Source organism: Indicator indicator, chromosome 28 (assembly GCF_027791375.1).
Source record: "Indicator indicator isolate 239-I01 chromosome 28, UM_Iind_1.1, whole genome shotgun sequence".
Lineage (NCBI taxonomy): Eukaryota > Metazoa > Chordata > Aves > Piciformes > Indicatoridae > Indicator > Indicator indicator.
This window is the reverse complement of record NC_072037.1, coordinates 9,806,278-9,820,142: the sequence shown is the minus strand read 5'-3', so window position 1 is coordinate 9,820,142 and position 13,865 is coordinate 9,806,278. Positions and strand designations below refer to the sequence as shown.

The window sequence follows — 13,865 nt, the reverse complement described above, 5'->3', positions numbered from 1 at the left end:
CTCAGATGTTGTTCTTTTCACTGCTCAGGTTCAGGCTTGCTTTTGATTTTTTTTAAATATTTTTATTCAAAATCTCTTCCCCCTCCTCCCCCCATTCCCCCCCCCCCCCGCCCCGACCTCAGCACCTCCAGGAACCAAGGGGAGCTGCTTTCTGCTGTTGCAGTTTGGTTCCTGAGGTGAGTTTAACGGCTTTCACGTTCTTGTGTTTGAAAACTTCCATGAAGCAGTCACCTCCCTCCCTGGAAGAGAGCAGTGGGCTTCAGGGAGGGGGAAGTTCACTGCAACAGAGCACAGGCTGATGCTTGTGTGCTTGCCTGCATGCACATGAGGCATCCTTGCTTCTTCCCAGCTCTCACATTCCTCAGTCTCACAAATGCTCCCTACTCTTCTGCCTTTGGGACACCAACCATGTCCACCTCATCTACCTAGCCAAACCCATCTTTTTTGTGTCTCACATGCCCACACTGCAGCGATGGGGACAGCTCCTCTGCATGTCCTTGCAGGTGACAAGGGTACAGGAACCTTTATCTACAAGCTCCTTGGGCTTTTTAAGCCAATCAGTGCAGAATGACACTGGGCTCTGCATGTCTGATGGAGAGACTAAACCACACACGCTGGGCACAGCATCTTCTGCCCCATTCTTCCCCCAACCCCTTGGTATCCCCATCACCAGCTCCTGCCTGGAAGGGCAGGATCAGTATGGTCTCCAGAGTGAAGAACTCTGTTTCTGTGCCCCAAAGCCTTCGGTTTCCAGACAGCAATTCAAGAGGAAACACTCATGAAGCAAACATTCTCTAGCAGTGCCTTGCTACAAAGTGTGATGTCTGCACAGCAAGCACAAGGAAGTGTTGCATGGTGGTATGGTGGTGGGATCACCCCATGGAAATCTGCAGTAGGTCAAAGCTGGGTAGACAGTGTGGGCAGTTTTCTCGCTCTAAGGGCTGTCTCCAATATCCAACTGACGTTCCTGAGATATCAGAGTTGACAAGATGGAGCAGAGCACACGTAGCAGCGACTCAGGGAGCCCTGCCAGGAGCTCTCATCAAGTTGACATGTGCTTTGATAACTCCTCGGCTCTCCCCCATCTCCAGCAGCTTGGAGAGCTGCCTACTCCATCCTTGTTTGAGACAAAGCAACCCCCTCCCGACACAGACCGAGCACCAGTTCTATCTGCAGCCCAGGAACACTCCCTGTCCCTCTGGGATAGCTGCACCACAGGGAGCAAAATTAAACCTGACAGTGGACTCCACAGAAGACCAACAGGGAAAGGTCATGCAGCCAGCATCAGCCCTGCTGTGCCTGCAGAGCCCAAGCAGCACACAACTCAGCAGCAGTGGTTACCCCACGGAGCAGGAGCTCTGCACCCCAAAGAACACAACAAATCTGGGCATAAGCACTGGCTGTATTTTAATGCAAAGGTCATTTCTCTCTGTACCTCTGTCAGCTGAGATCCTGACTTCTCTTCCCACAGAATCTCAGAATGGTGGGGGCTGGAAGGGACTTCCAGAGGTCATCCATTCCAACAGGAGCAGGATCGCTTGGGGCAGGCCACACAGGAACACATCCAGGTGGGTTTGCAAGACTCTAGAGACGGAGACTCCACAGCCTCTCTGGACAGCCTGCTCCAATGTTTCATCACCCTCACAGTAAAGAAGTTTTTCCTCATGTTGAAGTGGAACTCCCTGAGTTTCCAGTTTGTATCCACTTGTCTTTAGGGTGAATTCTTCCAGCCCAGGACAGTGCCTCCCCATATCTGTACAGACCCCAGTGCCCCAGATGCTTGACTTGGGCAGATAACTGTAAATATTGTTCAATAAGATTAAATTAGACCAGTCAGCAAGCAGTTTGGAGTGGGACCTACCAAGCTCAGAAGTGGCAGTGGAGATATGGTCCAGCAATTCGAATGCTCATGGAGCACCTCAAATCATACTCTGCTGACATCTCATCAGGAAAGCTCTGTCAAGCTCCTGCTCCATTATTACTGCAAGATCATTAAAGAGAAAAGGGGGAGGGAAAAAAAAAAAAAGGCAAGCACAGCAGCAAGAAAAGAAAGGAGAGGAAAAAAAGCAGCAGCCTCCAGTAGGACAAGCATCTCATTTAAGGATTTAATTAGTCTTCAAACACATAATGGGTTCTGGCACTATAAATCCACTTGACCTCTATTGTTGTCAGCACTTGCATGATAAATGCTGGCATTTGTTTTCCCAGTTGTTACTGGGATGGAGCAATACTTTTCTCCAAATAAAGTAAATAATATCAGTTATTTATGATGACTGCTCCCTAAAATGCTGGCACCAAGCTATTGTGTGTTGACCCCTGGGAAAGACCATCAGCCTACCCCCAATCCTTTAGACAGGGAAGGACCAGGGGAATCCTAACAAACAGCTCTGGCCCTTTCTGTGTCTGAGGATAGGGCTGGATGGACAAAACAATGTTCTTGTGCCTCTCAGCCATTTGAGGGCTTTGAGTCTAGAGAAAAGCCAAGACCAGATAAGGCTCAGATCAGGCAGGGTAGTACCCATGAAGGTAACAAAGCCAGCCTGCAGCTAAGGGCAGGGAAAGCTGTGGGGAGGTCGTTTTCAGTTGGTGTCACATCAGGCTTCCTCAGGAACGCTTTGGTCCCACGCAAGACCTTCCATCCTCTGCTCTCCAGTGTCAGAACTGGAAGCCAAAAGGACAGGACTGCAACCTCTTCTGCTGGGAAGATTGGGCTGCAGCCTCTTTGCTCTGAGTGCTGTATTCATTGGCACACAGACAGCACACAGCTGAGCAAATATCAACCTTCCAGACAGATCCTGAACTCTACAAAAAACCTTCTCCAGAATAACAATTTTGCAGAATTTGTTTTCCTCCATGGCAAAACTATTCCTTTAAAAAAAAAAAAAAAAAGAAGTACAACATGCAGGGACAGAAAGAAAATACTTCTGAATCAAGATGCTTATCTGCCTGATTTGGCAGGAGATGCTGTACGTATGTGTCATCCAAGATTCACATCCTCCAGAATCCAGTCTGACAGCTGAAGAACTGCCTGAAAATAACAGCAACCCTGCACATCTACCTGGCACCCAGGAGCCCCTCAGCCTTTGGCTGGCTGCACTCAGGGTGAGCAGCTAGCACAGAGGCTTCTCAGATGGGAAGAGGGAATAAGGAGACACTCTGCACCACATGCCAGGAGAGCATTCGTGTTCATGTGGGACAGGTAAAGCTTGAAGCAAAAGTTCTCCATGGAGATGGAGGTGGCACAAGGGAATTGCTTCCCCCCAGTGGGAGCAAGCCCAGTGTAGCTCAGAACAGCTGCAATCTTTGATTAACAAGGTGATCTTACATCTGGTAGCTTCACCAACTACAACTATTAGCACGGTTCTGGTTTCCCCCCTCGTGTACAACCAGCAGCAGTTTTTAACTACACAAGGCTGGAATGAGGCTCATTTGCAACAAGGTGCTGGTAACTCAGGGCACAGAATCAAGCATTTTCATAAATGGTTTGGAAGGGACCTCAAAGATCATCTAATTCCAAGCCCCCTGCCATAGGCAAAGACACCTCCCACCAGACCAGGTTGCTGAAAGCCTCATCCAATCTGGCTCTGAACACTTCCAGGGATGTGGCATCCACACCCTCTCTGGGCAACCTGTTTCAGTGTCTCACCACCCCTACTGTAAAGAATTTCTTCCTAATCTCCAGCCTCAATCTCCCCTCTTCCAGCTCAAAGCCATTGCCCCTCATCCTATCACTACCAGCCCTTGTAAAAAATGTCTGCCCAGCCCTCCTGCAGCTCCCTTCAGGAAGCCTGCTCTAATGTCTCCCCAGAGGTTGCTTTTCCCCAGGCTGAACAACTCCAATTCTCTCAGCCTGCCCTCACAGCAGAGGCTTTCCAGCCCTCACAGACCATTTTTGTGGCCTCCTGTGGACCTGCTCCAACAAGTTCTTATCTGTCTTATGCTGAGGACTCCAAAGCTGGACACAGCACTGCAGGTGATCTCTCACCAGAATGGATCAGAGGAGGAGAATCACATCCCTTGACCAGCTGGCAAGGATTCTTATCATGCAACCCAGGACACGGATGTGTATTTTGGTGTGCAGAGCATCCAATCATGCAACACCTAACAGACAATCAAATACAAGCCTTGGAGCTTCTGGGAAGCTTGGAGCTGTGTCAGAGGAGGGTTCCTTTAACCATGAACTCCCTCAGGCAATGGTCTGCTTAACAGATTAACAGTTGTGGGGACAGGAAGGTTTTCAGGGAGATAAACTGAACTGGGTGGAGGCACATAACCTCAGGGCTAATTTGAGAACAGCCATGAAGGGCTTGGCAGCAGTACCTGGCTTGCTTCTAAGAGCAGGATTTTCTCTTCCAGCATACAGCAGAGCCTGATGACCTCCCATCTTCCATTATCAGCTTGTGTTGAACAAGCAGAGATCAAAAAGAAACTCAATTTGAGATAGAAAGTGACACACAGTGATTAACAGAGGCAACATCTCCAGCAGCTAGACAAGCCCAATTACAGCAGCTGTCCCCTAAACACTGACTCAGGGAGGAGAAGGGAAAGAGCAACACACATCAGAGCCTTGCAGTGATCAAACACTGACAGTGAAAACCTCTAAAACAAGGGGCAGTGTCCTTGACCCCTCCTCCTGCATGCTGCTGTAAATCAGACACCAGCTTGCAGAAGTCAGGCACTTCCCAGCTACTGGGACATGGCCATAATGGACTTTGAATTGATGAGCTCTGTGTCTACCAGGTGCCAGGTCTCTTTGCTAAGCAAAGGTCTCTTGTCTGAGTGCTTGTCCCTGCCAGGCTAGGGACCAGCCTTGCTGCTGGAGAAAAGCTCCTGAGGTCAGTCAAGAGATAATGGTGACTCATGCTGAGAGTCTGGCCTTGCCTTGCTCAGTGGAGTGCCAAAGCAGACCATGGTCATCCATCCAAAACCCTCAAAAAAAGTAACTGGGAGAGACAGAAAGAGAGATAGATAGAGAGAGAGCACTCTCTCTGCTCAGTCCCTTTGCTGCTTTGTGCTGCAAGAAAAGAGAGCAAGCAGAGGCATCTTGTTCCTAACAGCAATGCTGTGGTGTTACCCAGATCATTGTGACCACAGGCATTTCCTACACCTTGGCTACCAAAGGAATCCATCAGTAGGAAGTGCTTTCAGGAACCAGACAGCACACACCAGAGCTGGGATGGCTGCAGGAGCCTGGAACAGCAGCCAAAGGGAACTTCAGGCTTCCCAGCTCAGAGTTTGTGTAAGGAACTGATAATTTCCAAAGACTTCGTTCTCCCCACAACAAGAGAGCCCTTGATTTATTGGAGGCCTTTGCCAAAAGCCACGTTGTACCTTCTCTGCCACAGGCTTCAAGAACTGGCCTCTTCCTCACCCTCCTTTCCAGCACTTGCAGTCTCCTCTGGCATCAAGACAAAACAAGCACCTGAGTTTATTAGCACAGTATCTTCTCCTCCAGTCCTGGAGCATTTCCTCTGCTGCGAGCCAAGAAGCCTTGCAGTACTTCAGCACTGACACTGGGAAGGAGGCTCGTGTACAGAGCAAGATGAAAGAACATGAAACACTTCTTAGTGCTTTGAGAGGAGTATTTTAAAACCTCATAAAGCCAACACAGGGGCAGTCTGAAGTGACTGCTAAATTACTCGATTTACATCCAAATGACTCAGAGGTTCCATCCCCCCCCATCAGTGCTGCCGGTGTGATTTAACAGCTGAGGTTACTCAGAACTAGAAAAAAACTCATTATAAAGATAATGAGGAAGCATCCTTTAGAAGTTCTCACCGAAGAAGCACCCCCATGCAAGCAACACATCACAACAAGGACCACCACAAACTCAGGTCTCCTTGGACACCTTCCCACAGGTCCCTTACTAGGAGGCATGTGGGGACATTTTTTTGCTAGCAGCACTCTGAGCCCAGAAACTGAGGCTCCACTGAACATCTGTTAGAGCACAATAAAGCAATCAGATCACCTCTCATCCTGCCTTCCACTTGACCAAAAGCTGTTCTGCTCCAGTTAACAACCTCATCCATCAAACCCCTGCATAAGCAGGTATGATTAACCAGCACAGCCTTGGGCTTTCATTTTTGGAATGAAAAAAGGCTGAGCTGCAGCCCATCAGCTCTTGGGGGAAATCAAATATCATTGAGGATACTTAATAGTAAGTAATTTCAACTGTGTGCTTCCTCAGCCTGACTGGTAGGAAAAGGGCAGGGTCTATGCTGAAGCTGTTTGTGATGTGACTCCTGCACTCATCTGCCACATGGAGGGCAAGCACTATCTAGGCACCAAAATGATAGCCTCAGTGAGCAGGGCTGGCCCACTGTCACAAAGGCACTGGTCTCAGAGGGCCACATCTCTCAGCTGTCACCCAGCATAGCCCTCTGCAGGAGAAGGAGCATCCCTGTCCCTGAGCAGCATCCTGGCCCAAGGCACAGGCTGGCAGCACTGCTGCCTCCCTGTTTGGAGTCAGTTGAGGGCTGGTCCATCTGGCATATTTCAGCAGCCCTAAACACTTCTTAGATACTTCAAAGATGTTTAAAGCAAACAGACAAACAAACCTAAACAGGCTAGGAAACATAAAAGCAGGGCTTGTTCCATCCCTGTCTAATTGATCCAAAGGTTCAAAGATTCCTGTGAGGAAAGCAAGCTCAAAACTGCACTGAGGATGCAGAGATCCACATTCAAAGCCACCCAGAGCAGATCAGGAAGGAATGGGATTTCATGCCCACCCAGCCTCAGCTGCCCACTTCACCACTTGAGAACACAACCTGAAGCATAGCTGCCTCTGGCAGGGGGATGAGCAGTACCCAGCATGGAGGCTCCTGAAGACCAAGCAAGCAGAGCAGCCTTGTGCCCACTCTTTCTCAGCAGAAGTTCAGAGAGAGAAGTCAGGCTCACAGCTGAGTCCTTTCCTGCCCTCACAGCTTGTTGAGCAGGGCTGGGCAGCAGGGTCTGTGTACTGCAAACAGCACAGAAACCATGCCAGGACCCAGCTTACAATGCTCTGAAAGCTTCTACATGCCAACGCCTTCTGGAACACCTGCAGCCCTCCCCACCCACACCCAGCTGTCAGGAGAGGTGGTGTTCAGTGTCTCCTAACACTGCCACTGCCATGAGATGATGACTGAGGCTGACAGGCTGCTGAGAACAAAAGCTGAGCAGCCCAGAGTCACTTTTCACTTTGGAAGGGCACTGGGATGGCTCAGGCTGCTCTGGGCTTTCTGTGGTGGGTGAGCCTCTTCTCTGGGTGAGCACCAGCTTGTGGTGCCAGCCTCCAGAGAGGAGAAGTGGCAAGGAGCAACCGAAGAGGGAACGCTGCAAGGCGACACTTGGTTCAGCATGCACCAGAGACCTGATTTACCCACCCAGGAATGGTCCAGGCTCCCTATAGGAGGTGCTCAGCTCAGTGCTCTCAGTTCACTGCTGCCTGCAGAGCACTGGGCATAGCCAATTCCATGTTGAGCAGATGCTGACACCTCAGCCCAAACCAACCCATCTAGAAGAGGGCAGCCAGCAAGAGTGGCAGAGGCTGCCAGTGCTCCCATGCCATGTCCAGCAGTGGAGCTGAGGGCAGAGCTGGCTGTCTGCACTCTGGGACATCTCCCAGCACAAGGCAGCTGGGACAGCTTCTTCTATAATCATAGAATGGGACCTTAAAGATCAAGTTCCAATCCCCTTGCCACGGGCAGGGACACCTCCCACTAGCCAAAGCCTCATCCAGCCTAGCCAAACACTTCAAGGGATCAGGCATCCACAATTCCTCTGGACAACCTGTTCCAGGATCTCACCACCCTCAAAGGAAAGAGCTTCTTCCTAATGTCTAATTGTACTGGTCTTAGGTCTTGGTTGCCTTCACCCCTACAAAACAATCCCCTCACAGCCACAGCACATTCCCTCACCTCTCTGCCAAGGCAAAGCCTACCAGCACTCAGTGCACAGCCTGTGAAAGGGAACAAGAGCATTCTTCAGGGCCCCATTTTTGGTTGTCTGGAGAAACAGACACGACCTCTGTTTGTTTGCTTTCATGTTTTAGCTACTCTGTATCTTCTCTCAGTTTGTTGCTTTAAGCTCTCTGTGTTTGCCTTTCTTGACCAGGTCGTTGCTTTCACAAGACTTCTGCAGCACTGCCCCACTTCCTTGGCCTCAGCTTTGTCTTCTGACTTCCAGCTGCTCTAAGAATATTAATTAAAATCACAAAGAGCTCAACAAGAGGAGCTGAAACAGCAGAGGAAATCATCAGACACTCCTTCCACCCCCAGGTCCCCAGAGAAGAGCAATGCCCATGACTTAAAGTAACCTGTCAGGGACATCTTGGTCTGATGGTCTGGCTCAGGGTTTCTCAGCCATCAGTAGAGATTGTCCCAGAACTGAAGCTTGCTATGAAACTTCATTCTACCTGCTTGATGAACTCAGTGTTTTCTAACATGCCTGCCTTCTCAGATGATTTCAGCACCCTTACCAATGTTCAGCTAATTTATAACCATAAGCAGGGAAAATAATCTGAAAGGAAAGACCACAGAAAGCTCTCCTCACCATCAGATTTGTTGACATCAAAAGGCAGGGCTGGTTCAGAAGTTAACTTCAATCTCAACTCTCACTCACCTGCTTCCTATTACACAAACAGGTGTTCCTCTTGCTGCAAATTGCTGCTATTAATAGTATTAAGAATTATGATTTTTCTAATAATTTAATAGCAGGGTATCAGAATTCCTGGCAACCATCAAATACATCTCCCTTCTTCTCAACTGCTGAGGTGGCCTCTCTTATCCACCACTGAAGTTCAGAATAAGAGAGCTGAAGACAGAATAGAAGCTAAGGAGGGATCAGCAGAGTCAGGCTCCTCTCCACTGGCTGTCTTGCAGATCCATCCTCTCTCCAAAGCTCTTTCCCACCTGAGATGCATGTGTCAAAGCATGAACACGTCTAAGCACTGCAACACTCCCACTCCCTTCCTCCAGCAAGATGCTGCTGCACAGCCTCAGCCTGTGAAACAGAGGCTGCTGATTTTTACCTCTCCAGCAGGTTCCCAGGACCCTGCAAGGAGCAACATCCCCCATGTCCCACTGACTGGGGAGGTCCTACCTTGCAAGGCATCCTGTATCAGGCCCCTCTCCTGCACTACAAGCCCCACTGGCTGTTCTTCTTCCAGAGAACACTTTATCCTTCTCTGTTGATAACATCCTCAGCCTTGGGAATGTGAGCAATGGCCCCACAGATTAACGAGGTCACTGCAACCTTCAGTGAACATGTCTCTGACTGCAGCTGCTCAGGCCCTTTTCCCACCCTCCAGCAATCACACACAGACTGGCATGGCCCTGGCTCCGTCAGATGAGAGAAAAATCACTGCTGGCTCCAGATGTTAACACAGCATAGGCACATCTGGTTCAGTGGAGGGCAGTGAGCAGCCCATGGGGCACACACTGGCTCTGCCTTGCCCTGCCTCACCTTCAGAGTTCATCCCAGCGACTGACCGGGCTCTGCCACGTGCCTGAAGCTGAAATCCCAACCTTTCAGTGCTGCCAGCTCTCCAAATGTCTCTGTGAGATGGGGTCAGGGGGCTGTGTCATCACCCAAGTAAGGGACACTGCTACACCACCAGGCTCAGCTCTCCCCAGGAAGAGCTCTGCTTGGACCAAGACCCTCTCTGACCCTCATACTACACTGTCCTGCCTGCAGTGGGACACAGACCAGGCTGTATTTGAGCCCAGGTTCGATGGGAAGTGTTATGTAAGCAGAGACCCCCTTGCTCTATTTTTGCAGTTATTTCCAGCCAAGAAAAGGCTGTGCCCTCCTGGTTATGCAATGCAGCCACTGCTGCACAGCCCTTCTCCAAGATAAATCTGGCCTGACCCCTTCCACAGAACATGCTCACACATCCAGCCAGTTGTGCCTCAGCATGCAGTGATCTCACACCCACGTGGTCCTTGCCACTGCCCTCCTCCTGTGCCCCTCCATTCCAAGGGACCTGGCACCCCATCAGCTCATTTCCCCCCACACTTCTCTCTGTCCCAGGAGCAGCAGCAGCATCAAGGCTAATTTCCTCTTCCCCTTTCATAGCAAAATAATGTGCTCAAAGGAAGCCCCTAACAAGATGCCAGGAACACACAGAAGGCCCCAGATGATGTTTCCCAGCAGATATAAAGGTGAAGCTGATGTGCAAAAGGAGGCTGGGGCATGCCACTTTGGCCCACAATGCCTTTAAGGAACAGCTCAGCCCCAGTACATCTCCTGACAGGGCATGGCAGGGCACGCTGGGTCCCTCACCCACAGCTTGACTGCTCAGGAAAAGCTTTAGCACTGACGTAGAGGCTACGCCTGCAAGATCAATACAGGGAGCAAACAGGCACAGCCAGCCTCTCTCCTCCCAGAACACTGTGCCTCAAGCCCAGCAGCATTGTCTCTACGTCAGTTCTACCAACAGGAACAAAGACACACAGCCTGAGAAACTCTGTCTGCGCTAACAAGGTCATATTTAATCAGTTGGCACCTCCCGAGGTGCAGTTTCGTCTGTGTGAATTAAGGAGGCTGTCCACAGCCACAGAGCAACCAGCTGGAAGTGCCCCATGCCAGGCACCCACAAATGTCTGCAGTGGGCAGTTCCAGGACAGGCAGACGGTCCCCAGGCTGGGGAACATGTCAGGCTGGCAGCACACTGTGCTGAGGACTTGGCTGTGCCCTCCTGCTCCCCAGGGAGTGGAGGGAGAACAACTCAGGGTGGTGAGTAAAAGCCACTTTGCCTGCTGTGCCACATCTTGCCACATCTTTGTTTCCAAGCTGGGCATCACTGCAGGTGTTCCAGGACTGAGAGAGCACCCAGCACCCATGTGTGCTGATGCTCACAGCCTGCCTTCAGCCTGTTCCTTGGGTGCTAATCAGAACAAGAGAAGCCAAAATTCCCTGCCAGTCACCTTCTGAGAGCTTGCTTTGTCAGTCAAATCAGTTAAAGGGCCCTGCAGAGCTTTAAAACAGACAAAAGCTGATTTGCTGCTTGGCGAACTGGAATTTCATTCCCCATCCCCCATTAACTCATTCTGTGTCCTTTTGGGGGCAGATCCTTCCCTGCCCTTACAGCTTATGGAAAGCACAGAGCAAGTACACTGCAATCTTCTTCCTGGTGAAGGCACTTGGTAGCCTGATCTTGCTCTGGCATTCGTATTTCCTCTCACACTGCCCACCTGTGAACACCTTCCCCTCCCCACACACCACACCTTTCATAAGGCCTTTCAAAACCAGGGACTCACCTTGTGCTTCATAGCCAGAGTAGTGATGAGCTGTGCCCATGTCCTCATCGCCAGGGCCCAGGCCAAGGGCTGACCTGAGCTGGGCCATGTTGCCCTGTGCTGTCAGCTCACCGTTCCGGTCCCCGATCTACAGGGTGAGAACCGACACAGTGCAGCTGGTTAAAAGGCAACAGGCTCTGAGCAAACAGCCCCTAGCAAAGGGTTTGCCAGTCCCATAACAAAACAAACACACAGCCAGCCCAAAGAGAGCTCAGAGACACCCTGAGAGACCATACAGCCCAGCTTTCAACACCTAAGCAACTCTCCAAAGCTATTCCTCAGTGGTCATTTGGGAGAGGGTCCTCGCAACCTGGTCTGGGAGGAGGTGTCCCTGCCCATGGCCGGGGGCTGGAACTAGATGATCTCTAAAGTCACTTCCAAGCTAAACCACTCTCTCATTCTATGCTGTGCTGCTGGACCTCGAAATGCATTTCTGTAGAGCTCAATACAAGGAACCGAGAGGGCACAGCTCCCCCACTGCTACAGAAGTGGGACAGAGGTAAATGTGCAAGTCTGGTCCATGCTGTAGCAACGTCTGGCTTGGCAGAGAGCCCTGAAACTCTCAGCCCCCTTCCCCAAACATCTCCATAGTTACTGAACACCATCCAGCCACACTACTATCAGCCATGTGGGCAGTGCCTCACAAAGCCTCTCTCTCCTGGCTCAGATCCATACAGCTTTGAGTTGTTCCTAGCGAACTACCTACAAAAGACTCCAAAAATCTTTTAGAGTCCTAATTTTTCCAGGTTCCCCTCTCACAGAAGCTGGTATTACACGTTCAGGAAGAGCTCCCTCCAGCAGCTCTTGCTACTTGAAAAGGGCAACTGTAGGACACACGGCCATGCCCTCCTCGGTGTTTAACCACACAAGAAAATTACTGTGCAGCACACCAGCAGCAAACACAGAGAGGTCACTGAGAACAGCCTCTAATCTTCAGAGGAACAGCAGCCTCCATGGCAGAAGGAGACCTTGGCTGTTCCTTTGCAGAGGTCTGAGTCCCAATTAAATGCCTTGCAACAGCTCTTTTGTGGTCCTTTGAGATAGACTGCAGTGTGAGCCGTCCTACAGCAAAACCATAAATCCTCACAATACTGATGATAGAACCTCAAGCACCAGCAAAGGGAGGCAGATCAAACAGCTTATCATCAGGCATAAATCCCCTGCCAATTACAAGTTTCACTGTTGACATCATCCCTAGAGAAACTACTATGTCCTGGTTAGGTCTTGCAGTCCTTGATGCTCTGTTAAATGCCTCCATGACTTCCACTCATTAGATCATCTACAAGGGCCTGTTAACATCAGGGTAAGGTAGGACCTTCATTAGGTTCTGCCTTAACATCAGGTAGGCAGGACTTACCAGACACACCACAGCAGAGCCCTATTTTCTGCTCTCAGCTCACATATCTCTTTTCCCAGGAGCCCTCTGCCATATGCAGAGATGGAACAGGTACCACGGAGCAGCATCTGAGAACTGGGGCAGTTTCCAAGGACTTCAGGTACCTATCTTTTACTCCAGCTCTTTTCTATAACCTCCAATCACCCTCCAGCAACTTCCTGTGTGGTCACCCTGAGCAGATTTCACTTGGATTCAAATGTCATCACCAGATTTGTGTGGGGGGAGAAGGGAGAAAGGCTAGTGGGAAGCGAGTTGGAAATATCAGTGTGCAAAGGTTGAACTTCATTGGCTTTCTCCTGGGCAAAACACTGCTGCTTGCCAAAAGCTGCAAGCAGAAGCCACACTTGGGTCCCAAGGCTGCAATAAACCATCAGCTTCAGAGCAGAACCACTAGCTGCTGGAAGCTAATGCAGCTCTCCTCACAAACGGACAGGCTCTGCATTGCTCCATAGTTAATGATGGGCAGGAGTTTATTAGCCATCTGCCACGAGTAACCCACTCCTGACACACCCTGTAATCGCAGCCATCACCCCAGAATCAAAACACTGTGAATCCCTACCCCACTGGGTTTCTCCTCCAGTCCCAGAAGTCACCAGGACCACTCCTGCTCTTGTCCTCCCACCACCCTCATCTGCAGTGCACATCAACAAGCTGCCATCTGGCTCTGAGCAATCAGCTCCACACTGCAACCATCCTGGCAGAATACATCTGGAAGAGTTAATTCATCCTAAAATGTACAGGGCTAAAGAACAGTATTTCTTCTGCTTGTCTAATAAGTATAATTAACTACATAATTGGGCTGGTATGTCAGCCTTGCCCCAAGATTTAGCCATCTTTAATAGGCAGGAGAAGACACAAAACACTTACATATGGTGATTTCAATTAGTGCTTCAACAGGGCAATTTCTTCATCTGGGGAAGACTAAAAGAGGCCACAGCTGATTTCCTCATAACACGTTGGAAAAAGCAAACAATCCAATTCCTCCTTTCTCCCTAAAGTACTTTAAGCCACTTACAAATGCTGCATGTTCTTGCACCAGGAAAGCTGCAGTTCTGCAAGCCCATCTGTGAAAAGCAGGGCAGCTGCACACATTAACCCTCAGAGAGTGAGGCAGCAGTTCTGAGGTAACTGCAGGCTGTCCAAGTCCAGTGACAGCCACTGATGGCATTAGGACAAGGTCACAGTTGACC

The 13,865-nt window shown here is 50.1% G+C and overlaps 1 protein-coding gene across 1 annotated transcript in view; it reads right to left on the bottom strand.

Moving 5' to 3' along the window:
• Positions 1 to 13,865, bottom strand: part of GPSM1 (G protein signaling modulator 1) — a 71,129-nt gene that overhangs the window by 34,831 nt on the left and 22,433 nt on the right. The window contains exon 10 of the mRNA XM_054393244.1: positions 11,241 to 11,367. Within this exon, the coding sequence (XP_054249219.1) occupies positions 11,241 to 11,367 (127 nt within the window). The remainder of the gene's footprint in view (positions 1 to 11,240; positions 11,368 to 13,865) is intronic.